Source organism: Nothoprocta perdicaria, unplaced genomic scaffold (genome assembly GCF_003342845.1).
Source record: "Nothoprocta perdicaria isolate Ctin4 unplaced genomic scaffold, notPer1 scaffold_28, whole genome shotgun sequence".
NCBI classification, from domain to species: domain Eukaryota; kingdom Metazoa; phylum Chordata; class Aves; order Tinamiformes; family Tinamidae; genus Nothoprocta; species Nothoprocta perdicaria.
The window spans coordinates 3,492,531-3,507,251 of record NW_020455510.1 but is presented as its reverse complement, the minus strand read 5'-3'; the positions used below and the strand labels follow the sequence as shown (position 1 = coordinate 3,507,251).

The 14,721-nt window shown below is 35.8% G+C and overlaps 1 protein-coding gene across 2 annotated transcripts in view; it reads left to right on the top strand.

Moving 5' to 3' along the window:
* The first annotated feature begins 163 nt into the window (after positions 1-163).
* Positions 164-14,721, top strand: part of DNAJC24 (DnaJ heat shock protein family (Hsp40) member C24) — a 29,858-nt gene continuing 15,300 nt past the window's right edge. The window contains exons 1-2 of one of the 2 annotated variants that reach the window (XM_026041243.1): positions 164-194; positions 664-807. In XM_026041243.1, the coding sequence (XP_025897028.1) occupies positions 700-807 (108 nt within the window). In that variant the 5' untranslated portion in view covers positions 164-194; positions 664-699. The remainder of the gene's footprint in view (positions 195-663; positions 808-14,721) is intronic. The other variant, XM_026041244.1, reaches the window with a different exon arrangement.

The window sequence follows — 14,721 nt, the reverse complement described above, 5'->3', positions numbered from 1 at the left end:
GGCGCGGCGCAGGTGGGTTCGAGGCGCACTGTGACGTGCGGCGCTCCGCGCGCCCCCCTGGAGGGCGGGCTCGGCGCTCCGCGCCCTCGGTGGCCGTTAGCGACCGTTAGCGACCGTTAGCGGCCGTTGCGCCGCCGTTGCGCCGCCTCGCGCCGCGCCGAGGAGGCGCCGTGCGCCGTGCTCAGCGCTCAGCGGTGGGTGTAATATCCGTGTCACTGCTGGAATTAACTTTCTCTGCCTGCTTCCAGGGATGACAACATAAGTCGTCGCGCTTTTGTATACCCTTTTTTTCCTAAGATATTACAGGGCCTTTTTTTTTTTTTTTTTTTTTTTTTTTTTTAAGTGTGTATTATTTATTGCATGGGTAGGTTAGAATAGCGTATAAAGTGCTAAGTGATTCAAAAGAATTCATGGACTTCCTATGATGCATGATACCCTTAAGGACAGGGAAAGTAATAGGTTAATGCATTTGCTATGTATTGTAAAATCTGTGGGATGTTTTGACCATGTGAATTAATAAACTCTTTCTCGCACTGTACATTTTAAGTAGGGAGAGAGGTATGTGTGAGGGCCACAGTCTTTTTCACAATTTCATAGTTTGCATTTTTTCTCCCTTTTAATTTTACTTCTTCTCAAGTTACAATTATTATTTCATTTGTTTAGCAGCGCTAAGAAAGGAATTTCTTAGCCCTTTGGACTATGGCTTTTGAAAAGACTGCCCAAAAGGACTGGTACAAAATCTTGGGTGCAGAGCCATCAGACAGTCTGACAGAACTAAAACGGAAGTACCAAAAGCTGGTATTGTTAGTAAGTATGCTATTGTTACTGAAATCATGCAAAAATAACTTTGCAAACCTCCTTAAAGTAAAAATTGCACGCTTCATTTGATAGTTTTTCTATACATATGATTAATCAGAATACATTTACAATATCAGTATGTTGAGGTTGGTTTAAGTACAAGACAAATGTTGAGAGCTTACAATTTATCATAACATACAGAAGTTGGTAGTCCAGTTCCAAAATATCAATAAATATCCCAGGTTTGCCAAGAACTTGTGAATGAAGCCAAAATTGAATTGAGTCAAATATTGCGTCCAGCCCCTGATGGAACAATAATGAGACTTGCAGGTCAAGAAAGGTCACTGGTTGTTTGAAGTAACATAGTCATGAAATGTGTTGATTGGTACTTGTGCTCTTGGCCATCATGCCTGTAGTCAGGGTTCCAAATGTAACCCATCATAAATAGTGGTTATCTTTAAGAGCAAGTTCTTTCTGACAGTCTGTAGTAAGGTGGTAGAAAATAGATAGGAAAAAAGTACAAAACTATTAACTTTAGATCTTACTTGAAAGTTTCTGGTGCATTTGTGTAAAATTACATTTTTGGTTATCCACTTCAAGTTCTCTCTCCTTTCCCGCCCCCTCCATTCTCCTGGTATCCATGCACAAAAATCTCACAGGTTCATCAGGTTACTTCATACTGTTCTTGGCTCTCCTGTATTATTCCTTCCCCTGAGCTCTGAGTTTTTGCTCAAATTATACTTTGGCATGACTTTGTGAGAAAAGATCTCATATGCGATTAAATCTTCTCAATTGATTTTGATACTATTGGCCATTTTCAACCAAATTCAATAGACAAATATAAATCCCAAGATAACTAAGCTGTTGTAAATTTCATGAAATCTGATGAGCTGCTAGAGAGAAAAGGTGCACATTGATGTTCCTGACAAAAAAGGAGGAGAGGAGAACTTGGTATTATATTGATTCTTTTAAATAACTGGTAGCTACATAGTCAGTATTGGCAGAATGCTAGGTTAGCTATGCATATGCACTCTTGCTTTAATTTGAGATGTCAGAATTAAAATGGTAAAAACCTGGATTTTTTTGGTGAGGTGAACTAAATGGCATTTTAGGAGAAATTAATTCTTGTTAGGTTAGAAATAAATTGATGCCTCTTCCCACCTGTCCCTACTTCCCCCTCCCCATTTTTTTTCCTAGCCTCCTTAAATGGTTTTCAAGACCATTTTACCAATTAACACATTTTAATATCCATACTTTTCAGCTGAGTTTCCTAAGCAATCCTCCTGTATATTAGCTCACCTCAGTGCTTCTTAATATGATGGAATTAGCATATTTAACTATGGACCTCTGTATAATAATTAAATTAAGACCATATATAAAAGATGAACTCTGAAATGAGTTGGCAAACAACTCATGAAAAAAAATGAAATAGAACAGACCCAAAACTACATTTGCCCCCCCCCCCCCTTTTTTTTTTGTATTAACTTAAAATAATACTGGCTTGTGGTGTGATTGTAGTGATTCAGCAGAATAAATCCAGGTTAGGAGCTGCAATGGCAGATGAGTAGTTGTGTGTGCTGCTTGTGAAGAGGTTTCACGACGAGTTACGTGGTCAATACAGGGAGTTCTAACTTAAGCATAGCTGCAGAAGTTAACTTTTTGAAAAACTGTACTGGCCTAATGATTTTAAAATTCAAAAGTTTATAAGGTAGTAGGTAAAGTAGGTCACACTTGATGTGATGTATCTGTAATGGTGAATATTCAAAGTACAGATTTTCATGAGTATCAGAGATATCAGTGGTGGAATTTATTTTTAAATATAATTCTGCTGTTAAAATAAAAATGGCAAATGCCCGAGTCCAAGCTTCCTTGAGAAGATTCCCAGTGCTTCATGTTGAGCATTTGCTTTTTGCCATCTGCTATATTCTGTATTTGTCAACACATATATGCTTAGCATCTTGAGTGAACAGGCAGATGTAAATTTCCTGGGCTGAGAAGAGTTGGAGATCTTGCCATATGTCATCGAAAAGAAATCTAAATTTGCAGATAAATAGGCTATTTTTAAACGAAAATCAAACTTTTGTGTGTGTTGGCTTTTTTTTTCAGTGTATGGTGGTTTGTACTTTGTTTCTAAATGTATAAAATGAATAGTGGGTAAAATTAGGGTAACAAGAGTAGGGTATTCATAAAACACTTGTACCATCTTATTGCTCCAGTTTTTGGGTTCTGCTCTAGGATTTTGTGGTCATAATGTGAGCTGTCGGGTTCTTTACACATTGTAGCTGCTCTTTATCTGAATACTATTCTTTATAGAAAGTCAAGTCACCAAACATATAAGCTTTGTCTCGCTGAAAATCAAATGTCTATTCGTGTTGATGCTGATGATATTATAGGATACCTTTCAACTGGAAAAAAAAATTATTGTGCAGGAAAATTATATGCTGCTGTTACAATGCATGCCCTAATCTTAAAGAAAATCCATGTAATTTGAGCATGGAGTATTCAAGATGCTCTTATTTTTAATATGGGAAGGAGATAAAATGTGCCACTTAACACATTGGTACAAAGATTATCTTTTGATCAGAAGGGGTGGTGTGTGTACATAAATACAGAGTGTTAAGATGATCACTTACTGTTTGAAAGAACAGAAAGCATGAACGTAGCATCCGATGTTTGAGAGAATGGCTGTCAGCAACAATGAAAAGGACATTAATAGAAGTTTAATTTAATGAAGCAAAATAATTTCAGGGGGAGATTGTTCAACTTTACTTTGTGTAGAGGAAAGACACCTTTATCTCTGGAGAATAAAAAAAAAAAACTGAATTGTGCCAGGTATATGTACACAACTACGTTTTTGCAAGGGCAAGCAATACAGTGGAGCAATACACTTTACATACAGTGTATGTAAAGTTTGAAACTAAATTCAGTGTTATTCCTTGAAAGTTGCTGCCGGCTAAGGACTCTTTTGATGCTGAATTTAGCTTCAGAATTTGATGTCCATCCGTGAAAAGTACTTTCGGGTGTGGGATGTCAGAACTCTCTGACATCGATAGTGCTTATATTGCATTTCATAAAGAAGGTTGTCGTTAGAGAGTAATCCATGTCTGCTTATTTTGTGATTTTTTTGTCACCTTTTGCAGTTCTTTCATTTTTTCATTTTTTTCGTTTGTATGGAAGTATAGTTTTTAAGAGATCCTTAGAAGATCAGCATGCTTTTCTAACTCTAGTGGAGGTAGCTGACAGAAAACAGATTTTGTAATTTGACCATATAAATAGAAGAACAAGCCCAGTGCAACCTAGTTATCGCTGATTGAAGTTAATGCAATTGCAACAGAGAAAATTAGGCCACTAAATTTGATGCAAAGGAGGATTTTCTTTTGAGATTTACTTTACTGTGAGTGACTACCAAAGTACCAGTGGGAACTTGCAAAACCAATTATTAGTTGATGCAGCCTCTAAAGGACCTCAATATTCTAGAAGTCGCTAGTTCAAAGAGCTTGATTAGCTAGATCATGGTCATGCTGATGTTCCTGCTGCTGTTTCAGCTATAGGATTTTTGGTTATTTCTTTCACCTGATATGTTTTTCTTATACCAGAAGAGATCATTGTCATGATAATGTTCAGTCGTGAGTCTGCAGAAAAGATTTTTTCCCTGGCAATGAACATGCTGCGATAATAGGAACTTCTGCCAATCTGAATGATAGCAGAAATTTATTGTATATGTCATGATAGTAGTTAAAAAGCCAAACGTTCTGGAGGTGCATTATGCCACCCCATACGGTGATGCAGACTGCCACATCTGAGCAAAAGCTCTTGCTTGCTCTGCTGGAGTTGTGTGAAGATGTGGTGCAGGCTGCAGTTGGTCCGTGAGCCTTACATGCTCTCATTAGGGGGACTGACCAATGAGAGCATATGTCTGACACGATTAGGCAGCTGCCTAATCAAGCCAAGTGCCGCGGTAACCAATTAGTGCTCTGGTTGGTCAGCAACCAGCTGGGAGGGCTGCACTGGGCACATGTCCTAGGCATGGACAGGCGCGGAAGAGTGTCCTGATTTTCAGAAGTGAGGGGAGGAAGAGAAGGCCATGGTGGTAGCTGCAGGGAGGGAGGGAGAAGGGATACAGTGAGGTATTCCAGTAGGAAAAGGGGAACATAATAATACTGGGTTGTAGAGTCTGCAATAACCACTCAATTGAAGTGGGTTTCTACAACCCATATGTGGATTTTGTTTTTCTTTAATACTTGCACGAAAATGAAAACTTTTTACTTTAAGAGTTAAGTAAATTTTAACAATTGAACAATATAAATATGCCTATAGAAGAATTATTTTTAACTTCTGCTTCATAAGATGTGATAAAATACATGGCATCACAAAATATGCCTAGAGGTCAACCATGTATTGCTTACTGATATCCCTGCTGATAAAGGGATATTAATTTAAACAGATTTCTATATCCCATCTCTTTGCCTAGTGTGTTACTGTCTGTAGTTTATTTGGTGTGATCATTGACTTCTAATACTTTTTCCTGTAGTTTCCAGGTACATGGGTAAGAATAGAATCACCAGAAAGAATCACCAGAAACGTGATTTAGCCAATGTGTAATTGAACTTCAAAGTCAATTTCTGTTCTGTAAAGGATTCTAATGATGCCACGCTTGATAGTCTGTGCACTGATTATATAGATTATGGCTAGTAACAAAATATATTAAGAATATAATCCATAATATGTCTTTGGAAGACTTCTTGTGAAAGGTGTTCCGCATTTACAGATATCAGGTATCCTCAGGTGCAGTAGGATTAAAACTTAAGATAAAAACATATATTTTGCAATTATTAGGCTCTATAAAGACATTTCAGTGAATATGTGCACTTTTGAAGATGCATAGTTTTGTATGGTGTGTTTTTTACCATCAGTTCATGTCATTCATTGATCAGAAATAGAGGTTTCTGTAGCATCATGTAGTAACCCATAGAGCCTAGTGATTAGGATTAAGTTATCTGTGTGTGATTATGTCCTGTGTTTAATATATGTAATGTAAGTGTGATCTAAACAAATAAAAGTAACATTTTAGCTAAGATTTTTTTTTTTCCGGGTTTGAAGAGAAAGATTAAATATTAACTAGTTAAGATTTTGAGGGAAGCCTGAGCAAGCATTCCTTTTTAAAATAAAGAAGTCCCTGTCTTTGTCATAGTTGGCTATCAAGGAATTTCCTATTGCTAAAGAAAAACAACACATAGTACAGGCGTGGTAGATTCTCTCAGTTTACCTGTGCCTTCTGCAAATTAGGTAATCACAATTCAAGTAATGAAAACCTTGGATTATTCCTCCACAGTTACTCATCTACCCTAGATCATGGCTTTAATTTATAGCGATGACTATTCCATCCTTAAATGAGGAAATATAAGTCTTCTGTAAAGACTTAGGCTGTATGTATTGAGTGTTTAATAGAGTGCTTAAATGGCAATGGCAATTGTCAATATAATCGAAAGATCAATATTAAAATTGAATTAAGGGATCAGAGTTCATTATGTTTATGTGATGTTCTTGAATTAACTACAAAGTATATATTTTAGTATTTGTAAAGTATTTATATACACTGTCAAAATTGTCTTGCCACTGCCAATGGAGAAAAGAATACGAACTTCAGATTAGATATTAATTTACCTCAAGCAAGTAAACAATCCAGATATGAATGTTTCCTTAAAGTGTCAGTAAATCTAACCCAAGCAAGATGCAAAGCATATGATATTAAGTGGATTATGTTTGTAATTGTTTTGTCATTGTACCTATGATACTTTGTAATAACTGAATGTTTGTTTTTGTTTGTTTATACTGGCGTGATATTGATGGAATAAAGGTGTGCTAATACCCTTGGCAATACTCATAGCATTTTCCATGGCCTCTGACTGGAAGGGCTGAGACTTGTCAAGGTGTTTTAGATGTATTGGCACTGCCTAAGATATGAATGTACAGTCTGTACTTTGGTTTTATTCAGGTATGTATGTTTGCTCTTGTCTCTCTCTAGATAAGCTGCTTTGTGAAAGGTATGTGGTGTCTTGATGAGTTTCAGACCCAAATATTTTCCAAACTAATTGTTAAATTCTGTTAACATTTAGTTGTATGTGTCTCCCTTAAAAAGTATAATTCAACTGGTGTAATCTGTCTTTTTGAGATTCCCAGTGTTCTGAATACTGTAGGGATCTACATATTCGTCCCAGAGATGAGAAAAGGAGGAGGAATCCCTGCAGTTACTCTAATTGTTTTTCTTCTATTTGAAAATAAGTGTATTTTTGCTAGATAAAAAATTTTGAAGTGGATTTTAATCATTGTTTCTTTTGTCTTTTAAGCTTTTTAGGAAACAGGAAGTTATTTGATATTTTTAGGCTAAAATCAGTTGCAAACAATTGGGCACATACATAGCCTTCTGATTTTTTATGTCTTCAACTCATGAGAGAGAAGACTCCAAATTGATGATTTAATTTTTCCAAGATGGACCACTTATTCCTACAGATCAAGATAGTCTATTTCCCTTGCCAGTGCAATAGTTACCATCTTCATCAGGAGAAAGTTGTTACTAAGAATCTGCAATTATTTGTTTTTGTAGCAAGAACTGGAGTGTTTTGAAGTAGTAGACACATGGAGTGCTATTCTGTGTTGACCGAAGTGGAGACCCACTATCAATTACTAAGACAATAAAGGAGTGGGAGGACCAGAGAAATGCCCAGTCCGGCAACATCATAAAAGTATTGGCCTTAGAAAATGCTTTCAGTCATGTATGATATAAACTTCAAACTTTAACAGTTAAGTGCAGAGGAAGAGATAATTCATAATTAGAAATACTTTTTAGAGTGAGGCCAGTTCTGCAATCAAAAGACTTTACAAATTTCATTGAATTGAAGGACATATTTGTTTAAAGGTTAAAATTTACCTCAATGAAGGTGTTGCTGAAGTATGATCAGAATTACAATGGCAATCCCGTTATTACTGCACTTAGGGGAAAAAAATCTGTATTTAAAAAGTATGTAGAAGATTTTTACTATCAAGTACTAAATTTAGAAAGAGAAAAGCACATCAGTTTTTAGATTTTTTTCAAATGACTCAATTCAGATGCATGCTAAGCTTGCCCAGTTATTAAGTTTTGTCAATGAGTAATAGAACCATACAACACTCTGATTAGAAATTAGTGTGTACACTAATGTGATTCGAATGTGAAACATAATTCGAAGAAATTTTGGCCAGATAGTTGAGAATGTTTAAAATACTTGTGAGTAATATATATTAAAAAAATAATAATAATCTTCACAAATTAGCGAGTCTGGGACAATGTAATGTATACTGTAATGTTTTTTTTTTAATTACCTATTTTTGCAGTAATAATTTTCAGGAATCATTAGCCTCAGATTGATAGCATCAGCCTTGTGCAGATGCTAGGGAATGCCTATTGTGGCCCGCATGGTTGTTGCATTCTCTTGTATAATAGAAGTGCTAAAATTTACAGACTTAGTGCTAGCATTTTATTTTATTCTATTTAATTTGTATCTAGTAATTTGAGATGTCTATCGATGTTTTTCTTTTAAATTGTTGATAGGATGATGATAATATAATGATTACTCTTACAATTAATTAAAATGTATGGGTTTTAGGAGGATTTTGTTATTTTCTTCTGGATGTGCCCCAAATACCTGAAGTTGCAGCAAGTATTTCCTTACAGTAACAATGGTACATGAAATATTTCTATTCTGATAGATGCTATTTGTAGCAAGAGAAACTGGAGACCTGTTGTGCTGCATCAGTTGTGTACAGCAGAGATTATCTGTGCCCTGAAGGTACGGAAAAGCGGAATAACATGCATAAAAAAAATAGTTGGACATCATAAAAAGAGCTCAGTTTGATATCTGCCTTACAATTCATTTCTTATGAATAGGAATGATCCTGGAGCTAGACAGTGGAGGCGTGAATCAGTGTCAAAGTAGACAACCAGATTAGGTGGGAAAAGACTAAAGCTTGAAAAAAGCCTAAGTGTTTGTCTTTGGGGTGAGGAAAGGAGAAATGAGTTGAATTGGAAAAAATCCTTTTTTTTCTAGATCCCTTTGGACAGACCTCCTTTTGGGAGCTGACATCCACTTCCATGTGAAAGGAGTGTGTGTGGCACAAGGTATTTCTCACTTACTGTTTCTCCCTTTACAAGTGGAAGAAGCAGGTTAATACTATGTTGCCTGCTAACTTCAGGCAATTCAGTGAACATGTTGAAAGGATTGATTGTAGGATAGGAGAGCAGATTTAAGACCTGGATCATTCTTTCCATGGAAGGGAGCAAGATTCAAGTTTCAGAGGAAATGCTTTGTTGCAAAATCATGGAAATAAAAAGCATTGGCAAAGTGATTATGTCTTGTGCTAAGTTATCACAATAAAGCCACAAATTCTGCCCCCGCCTCCACACACACACACACACACACACACACACACACACACACACGCACAAATTCTTGCTTTGTGAAGCTCTTCAGTATTGAATTGTGTTAGTTACGTAGTAGGGGTTAGTCTACAAAAATGTAAACAAAGTGTCACCTGATCCAGTGAATGTCCTCATACATAAATGTGGATATCCAAAGGAAATATGTATTAAACAGTTCTGATACCTTTGCAAATGAAACATTTTGAGTCTTTGAGTCTTCCAAGTCAAAGAACTTGCATCATATTTTATTCTTCATGTATGAAAGGATATGATAACCTCAGTCTGCTGTAGAACACTTATAAGGGGGGAAAAAAGAGGCAAATCCTAAACAGCAATAAACTTACCTTGTTTTGATCTCTGTTTCATAATGCTAGTGTAGTGCAAACAATGAAATATTTTTAATGTAACCTTCTAGTAAGCATTAGGTGGCAGTAGTGTGTTGTATTTGGCAACTGCTTTGTGAGGTTTTTTATATGTCTTCCACAATACTTATTGCAGTGTAATAAATGGAGAAAAAAACCCTATTTCTTAGGTTGTTTGTAAAATACCGATCCAAAGTTATTCTGGCTCTATGTGACTTTAAAGGCAGCTGTTGTCTGGACTTTTCTTGTAATTAGAATACTGTTGGTTTTGGACAATATTCATGACTTGTTTTCTTACGCAAGCAATCTAACAGTGAACATTGCTGCAAGTATGTTGATGAGATGTATATTATTAATGGTTAAATTTCTTTAAATTTGCAGTCTTTGTCAAAAATGATAACGGCTTATGAAGTTAATATTGCCTGTTGGATGAAATATATTCTCTTGTGCTTGTGTGAGTTTTTTAAAAATCTGTTTATTTGTTTTATATACATGAGGAAAAAAAGAACAGTATACTTCTGCCAACATTTTCTTGAGCCTGAGCATAATTAACCTTTGAGCATAGGGTTTCTATTGTTGCTCCACATCTGGTTCTAGATGAATGGTAGTAGAGTTGTGCCTTTTCGGAGGTCCTTCCTTGCTCCCCACCCCATCCTTGTTTCTCACAGGTAAAGGAGCTTAAGGAACTTGGTGTTTGCATTGTATTAATTTGGCAGAATGATCAATTAATATAAGAGGAGCATGAAAGTGTTGACAGAACATGCTACCTAATTAATACCTGATGAACCACATAGGCCACCGCAGTATGTGTAATGTTGCTTCAGGATGGCTGCACGCAACACAATTATGTGCAAAATGAAGGCTGTAAAAAGCCTTTTTGAATCTATATATGTATTTATTTATTTTCCTGGTTAGCCCTAGTCTTCACTGCTGAACACTTCCCTCATGAAGCTGGGGAAAGCTAGGAATACTTAGCTGTTGACAGAGAAATAACTATCAAGCCTTTGTTTTGTAGGAGTCTTGCTCTCAGAAGTCACATAGGCTTTCATTTGCGTTGTGGTTTTTTTATGAACGAGGTGATTGTCAAAATAGATTAAATAAATCTTAAATTCTGTCATTTTATTTGCCCTGCTTCAGAGTGATAATAAAGACCAGTAAGATTTTTGATGGCTTATGTGATAGGAAGGCAACTAGAATAATTTTGAGTTGAAAGCAGGTAGGACCACAAGGCTTTGTGGTTCAACTATAGTTAGTCCCCTATTATGTATTTGTAATAGTTTTTCAATGGAAAATGGAATAGCTTGGAATTGAAAAGCACTTTTGAGTCTTTCAAGATTTATTGAGGTACTGATAATTAGCTTCATTCATATGTCAAAATATATTGATAATTCATATTGCTCATTCAGAAATTCTCCTTTTTTTTTCCCACAGTAGGAGAAAAAATATGTCCTTAAGCAAATATATTTTTTTAAATGAATGTATTTTCTCTATCCGTTTAAATTTCTCGTTTTTTTCCTTGAAATAAACCTTTCACCTTTTTAGAGCTCTTGAATAAAAGTGCCTTATATAAGTATTATTGTAGAGTAGTTCTTTTTATTTATTTAATTATTTGTTTGTTCTTTCTCTCTTGACCTGATTTAATGATTTCACATGATACAGTTGGAAAATGGCTTCTTTCTCTGACCTTCCAGTGAGTGCCACATGGTGGGGATGAAGTGCATGTTTGTGACCTTTTTATTTGATCAGCAAAGGTGGCTAATGTATATGCTTCTTTTGCATGTAATTATCCAAAATTTCACATTCCAATTTCATGAACAATTATGTAATTTACAAAGTATGAAGGAGTCAACTTTTTATTTTTAAGTAAATCCATTACAAAATGGATTCTGCAAGGGAAAAAAAAAACAGATTTCAACCTAGTAGCAGCTAGTCTGTATAGGTTCTGTACTGTGGCCATAAGCAGAGTAAATGATCATTTGGATTCAGTTTGCTTTAACCTTAAATATAATTACATAGTTGAGGCATGTTGTAATTTCATTATAGTGTTTCTCTTTTGTGCAGTGTCCAGCAGCGACACTGTTCAGCTTTGTATTTTTATGCTCTATTCACTAGTCTGGAACTTTCAGTAAATAGTGAATAATTTAATTAAAAATACTGTCGAAGCCTTATAATGGCATAGTATAGAATTGTATATTAGCAAAATTTTTTGGGGGGTAGGAAGGGAACTCCACTGTTCTTCATTATTTTAGGCTTAACTGTAGAATTCCAAATACACAAGCTTAATGCCTTGCACAGTTCTAAACACAAAGTTGTTGAGCCTGGAGACTGATGGAGAGAAAATGCTTCATTTTGTAATAGTGTCATGAATTTTGAGGCCTTGACCAGCACACTTAAAACTGCCTAAGGGCCTGGATTTCATGGAGGATACCTGCGGTCAGAAACCCCAAGTCAGTGGGAACTTTTCCACTGAGACAAGGTTTTTCCACAAGCTGTGATGCTCAGGTTCCTAATCTGTACCGTGAGACTTTCTGATAGGTTGTTCTGGATCAAAGTCTTATAAGCAACAAAACTTTGATTTTTCAAATGTATTTTTAGAAAGAAGGGATGCTCCACTGATGTTGTCTAAAGTTCATTGCAAACCTGTGGGATTTATTAGCTTTCTGTGGGTAAAGAAAATGAAGATGAGTACAGCTACTCAGAATGTCACCCTTCTGTATTGATTTGATTCTTGAAATGACCTTGGATGAGTTTTTGATTTCTTAAATGTTTACAAATGTGGTTTGAACATTGTGATCATATGGTCAGATTAATAAATCTTGCTTGAGGAGTTTCTTTCTTAAAATGTGTCATCTATAGATAGTGAGAGAAATTAATACAATTATATGGCGCAATCGAGCCCGTCTTTAGAAGTTTGTTACTATTAATTTGTGGTCATTTGGTCAGATCTACGCAGGTTCTTGTCGTTGGTTTGAATCTCGCCAGAGCTGATGGTGTCTTAATTGCTACCACAGAACAACCATTTGGCCTGTGTGAAATGAGTATTGACGTTCCCAGTGGATGACTGTCTGCCTTGCAGAAGGTACCAACAAAGTTTTCATTAATTGGTCCCTTTGTTGGTGTTTATGGAAGAGAGGCCAAAAGCTGCATATGAACAGACACTCTATGTCAAGGGTGAGATTTACTGGCAAGGCTGGCAAGGAAACTGGTACATACATTGTAAGCAAGAGGAAAGGACTTTCCTCTGAAGAACAGCCAGCCTGGCATTAAATTTACTCTGATTTTTCAGAAAGGCAGGGAAATATAACAAGAATTCATGGGCTATAGTTGGAAATTAAATAGGGCAAAACTGGTTAATGTTATGCTGCTTTAATGTCGACTGTCTTTCAGTGGTCTTTTAATATGATGTGAAGTGTTATGATGAGCTCTGTAGTCTACAGACAAATTTGCATGGATCTATGAATACTTCTGTCGGATGAGAACATCTGACAGTTTTTTGTGTCCTGACCTCGTTAGCTTAACCTGTATATAATAACAAGCATAACTGAAAATGTATAAAGATGGCATAAAACATTGATTTAGAAAATATTTGAAGATATTCGTTTGCAGGTTTGATATAGTTATGTTCATGATATCACCTGCATTTTGGCTTATTGTTTTGTTAAAAGACCTGGGCTTTGTTATATTTCAGGGCATATACTAGTAGTGATGTGCATTTTGTCATTTAGCACAGCACACTAGCTTGTTGCTAAACTTGGTATATACCAAGGATGTGTGTCAGGCTTTCTCTAATGTTTGCCCACTTATGCCAATTTTGTATTAAAAATAATTCATGGTTATTATAATAAAATATTAGGTGTGACTTATTAATCAAATGTCATATATGTCCTTGAGAGAGAATTCTGACTCTGAGATTGGAATATGTTGGCACTATATTGAGCTTTTGATACAGGAAGATAATGTGATTGCACCCATAAATACCGATAATAAGATTTTTAAAGGACAACTTATTAACTTGTATAATGTAGTTCCAATCAGCATGCACAATTTCATTCTGTTGGCTTTCTAGCCATAGGTTTAGTCATACTGGGGGAAGATCGTGGCTTGGGTTTCTCTCATGCTGACCACTTGCATCCTTTCCTTCTCTCGCATTCTTTTCTTCTTCTGAACAGCCAGTTACCTGATTCTTCTCTTGCCCCTGGCTGTCACTTATCCAACTCCTCTATCAGCAGAAATGGATGTCACTGATGCTCACTGCTGTTTTGTCATAGAACCACATCCTTATCCATGATGATTTCCATTTTTTTGTGATGGTAATCCAGCAAGTCCTTTAACTGTGTTTTTTTTTTTTTAACTTCTCCCTGTTCTGTCTGCACTGTTGATCCAATTCTGTCATTCATCAAAAATGGTATCTTCATCAGATGATGAAGCACTGCCTCTTCTGTAATGTTTGATTTGAGTCCCTCCTCCTTGACCGTAGTATCTTTCATCACTGCTTGTTTCTTTGGAATATAAATTCAGGTTGTTCTACAAATTCCATGGGGAATTCTAGTGTATTAAAAGAGCATTATGGTCTCCTTTCATCGTAGCTGTGTTCTTTTAATAGTAATAGAAAAGGTAAATGGATAATTCATACTTTTCTGGAAATCTTCCTCTGACTGCATTATGTTAAACAGGCTCTAAATTCATTGTAACTATTATTGTATGTCTAATATAGGGAAATGGGAAAAGGATGCAAAGATGCAAAGAGACACAAAGTTCACTCTTATTTGTTACTTGGATTTAGTCATTAAAGGTAGACTGCAAAAGTGCAGGGGTGTTTCAGTGCAGGTAAATAATACTGTTGAAATATTAGGGCATACGGCACTCAGAACCTGAAAAAATAAAAACCTTGAGATTTGCATCTAGATTGAATCAGTTTTCATTTGATTTGTCAAAGTGATTCCCTATTTAAAGTAGAGAATTTCCGTGTTTAAAATCTTTTTTAATTTGATGGTTTAATTTACAAAATTACTATTCTATAACTGTTGTTAACTTGGTCCCTTTGGCTCATAGTATTATATCTAGAATAGTCTAATCGTTTTTTCTTTTAGCTCAGTTTTCACATTT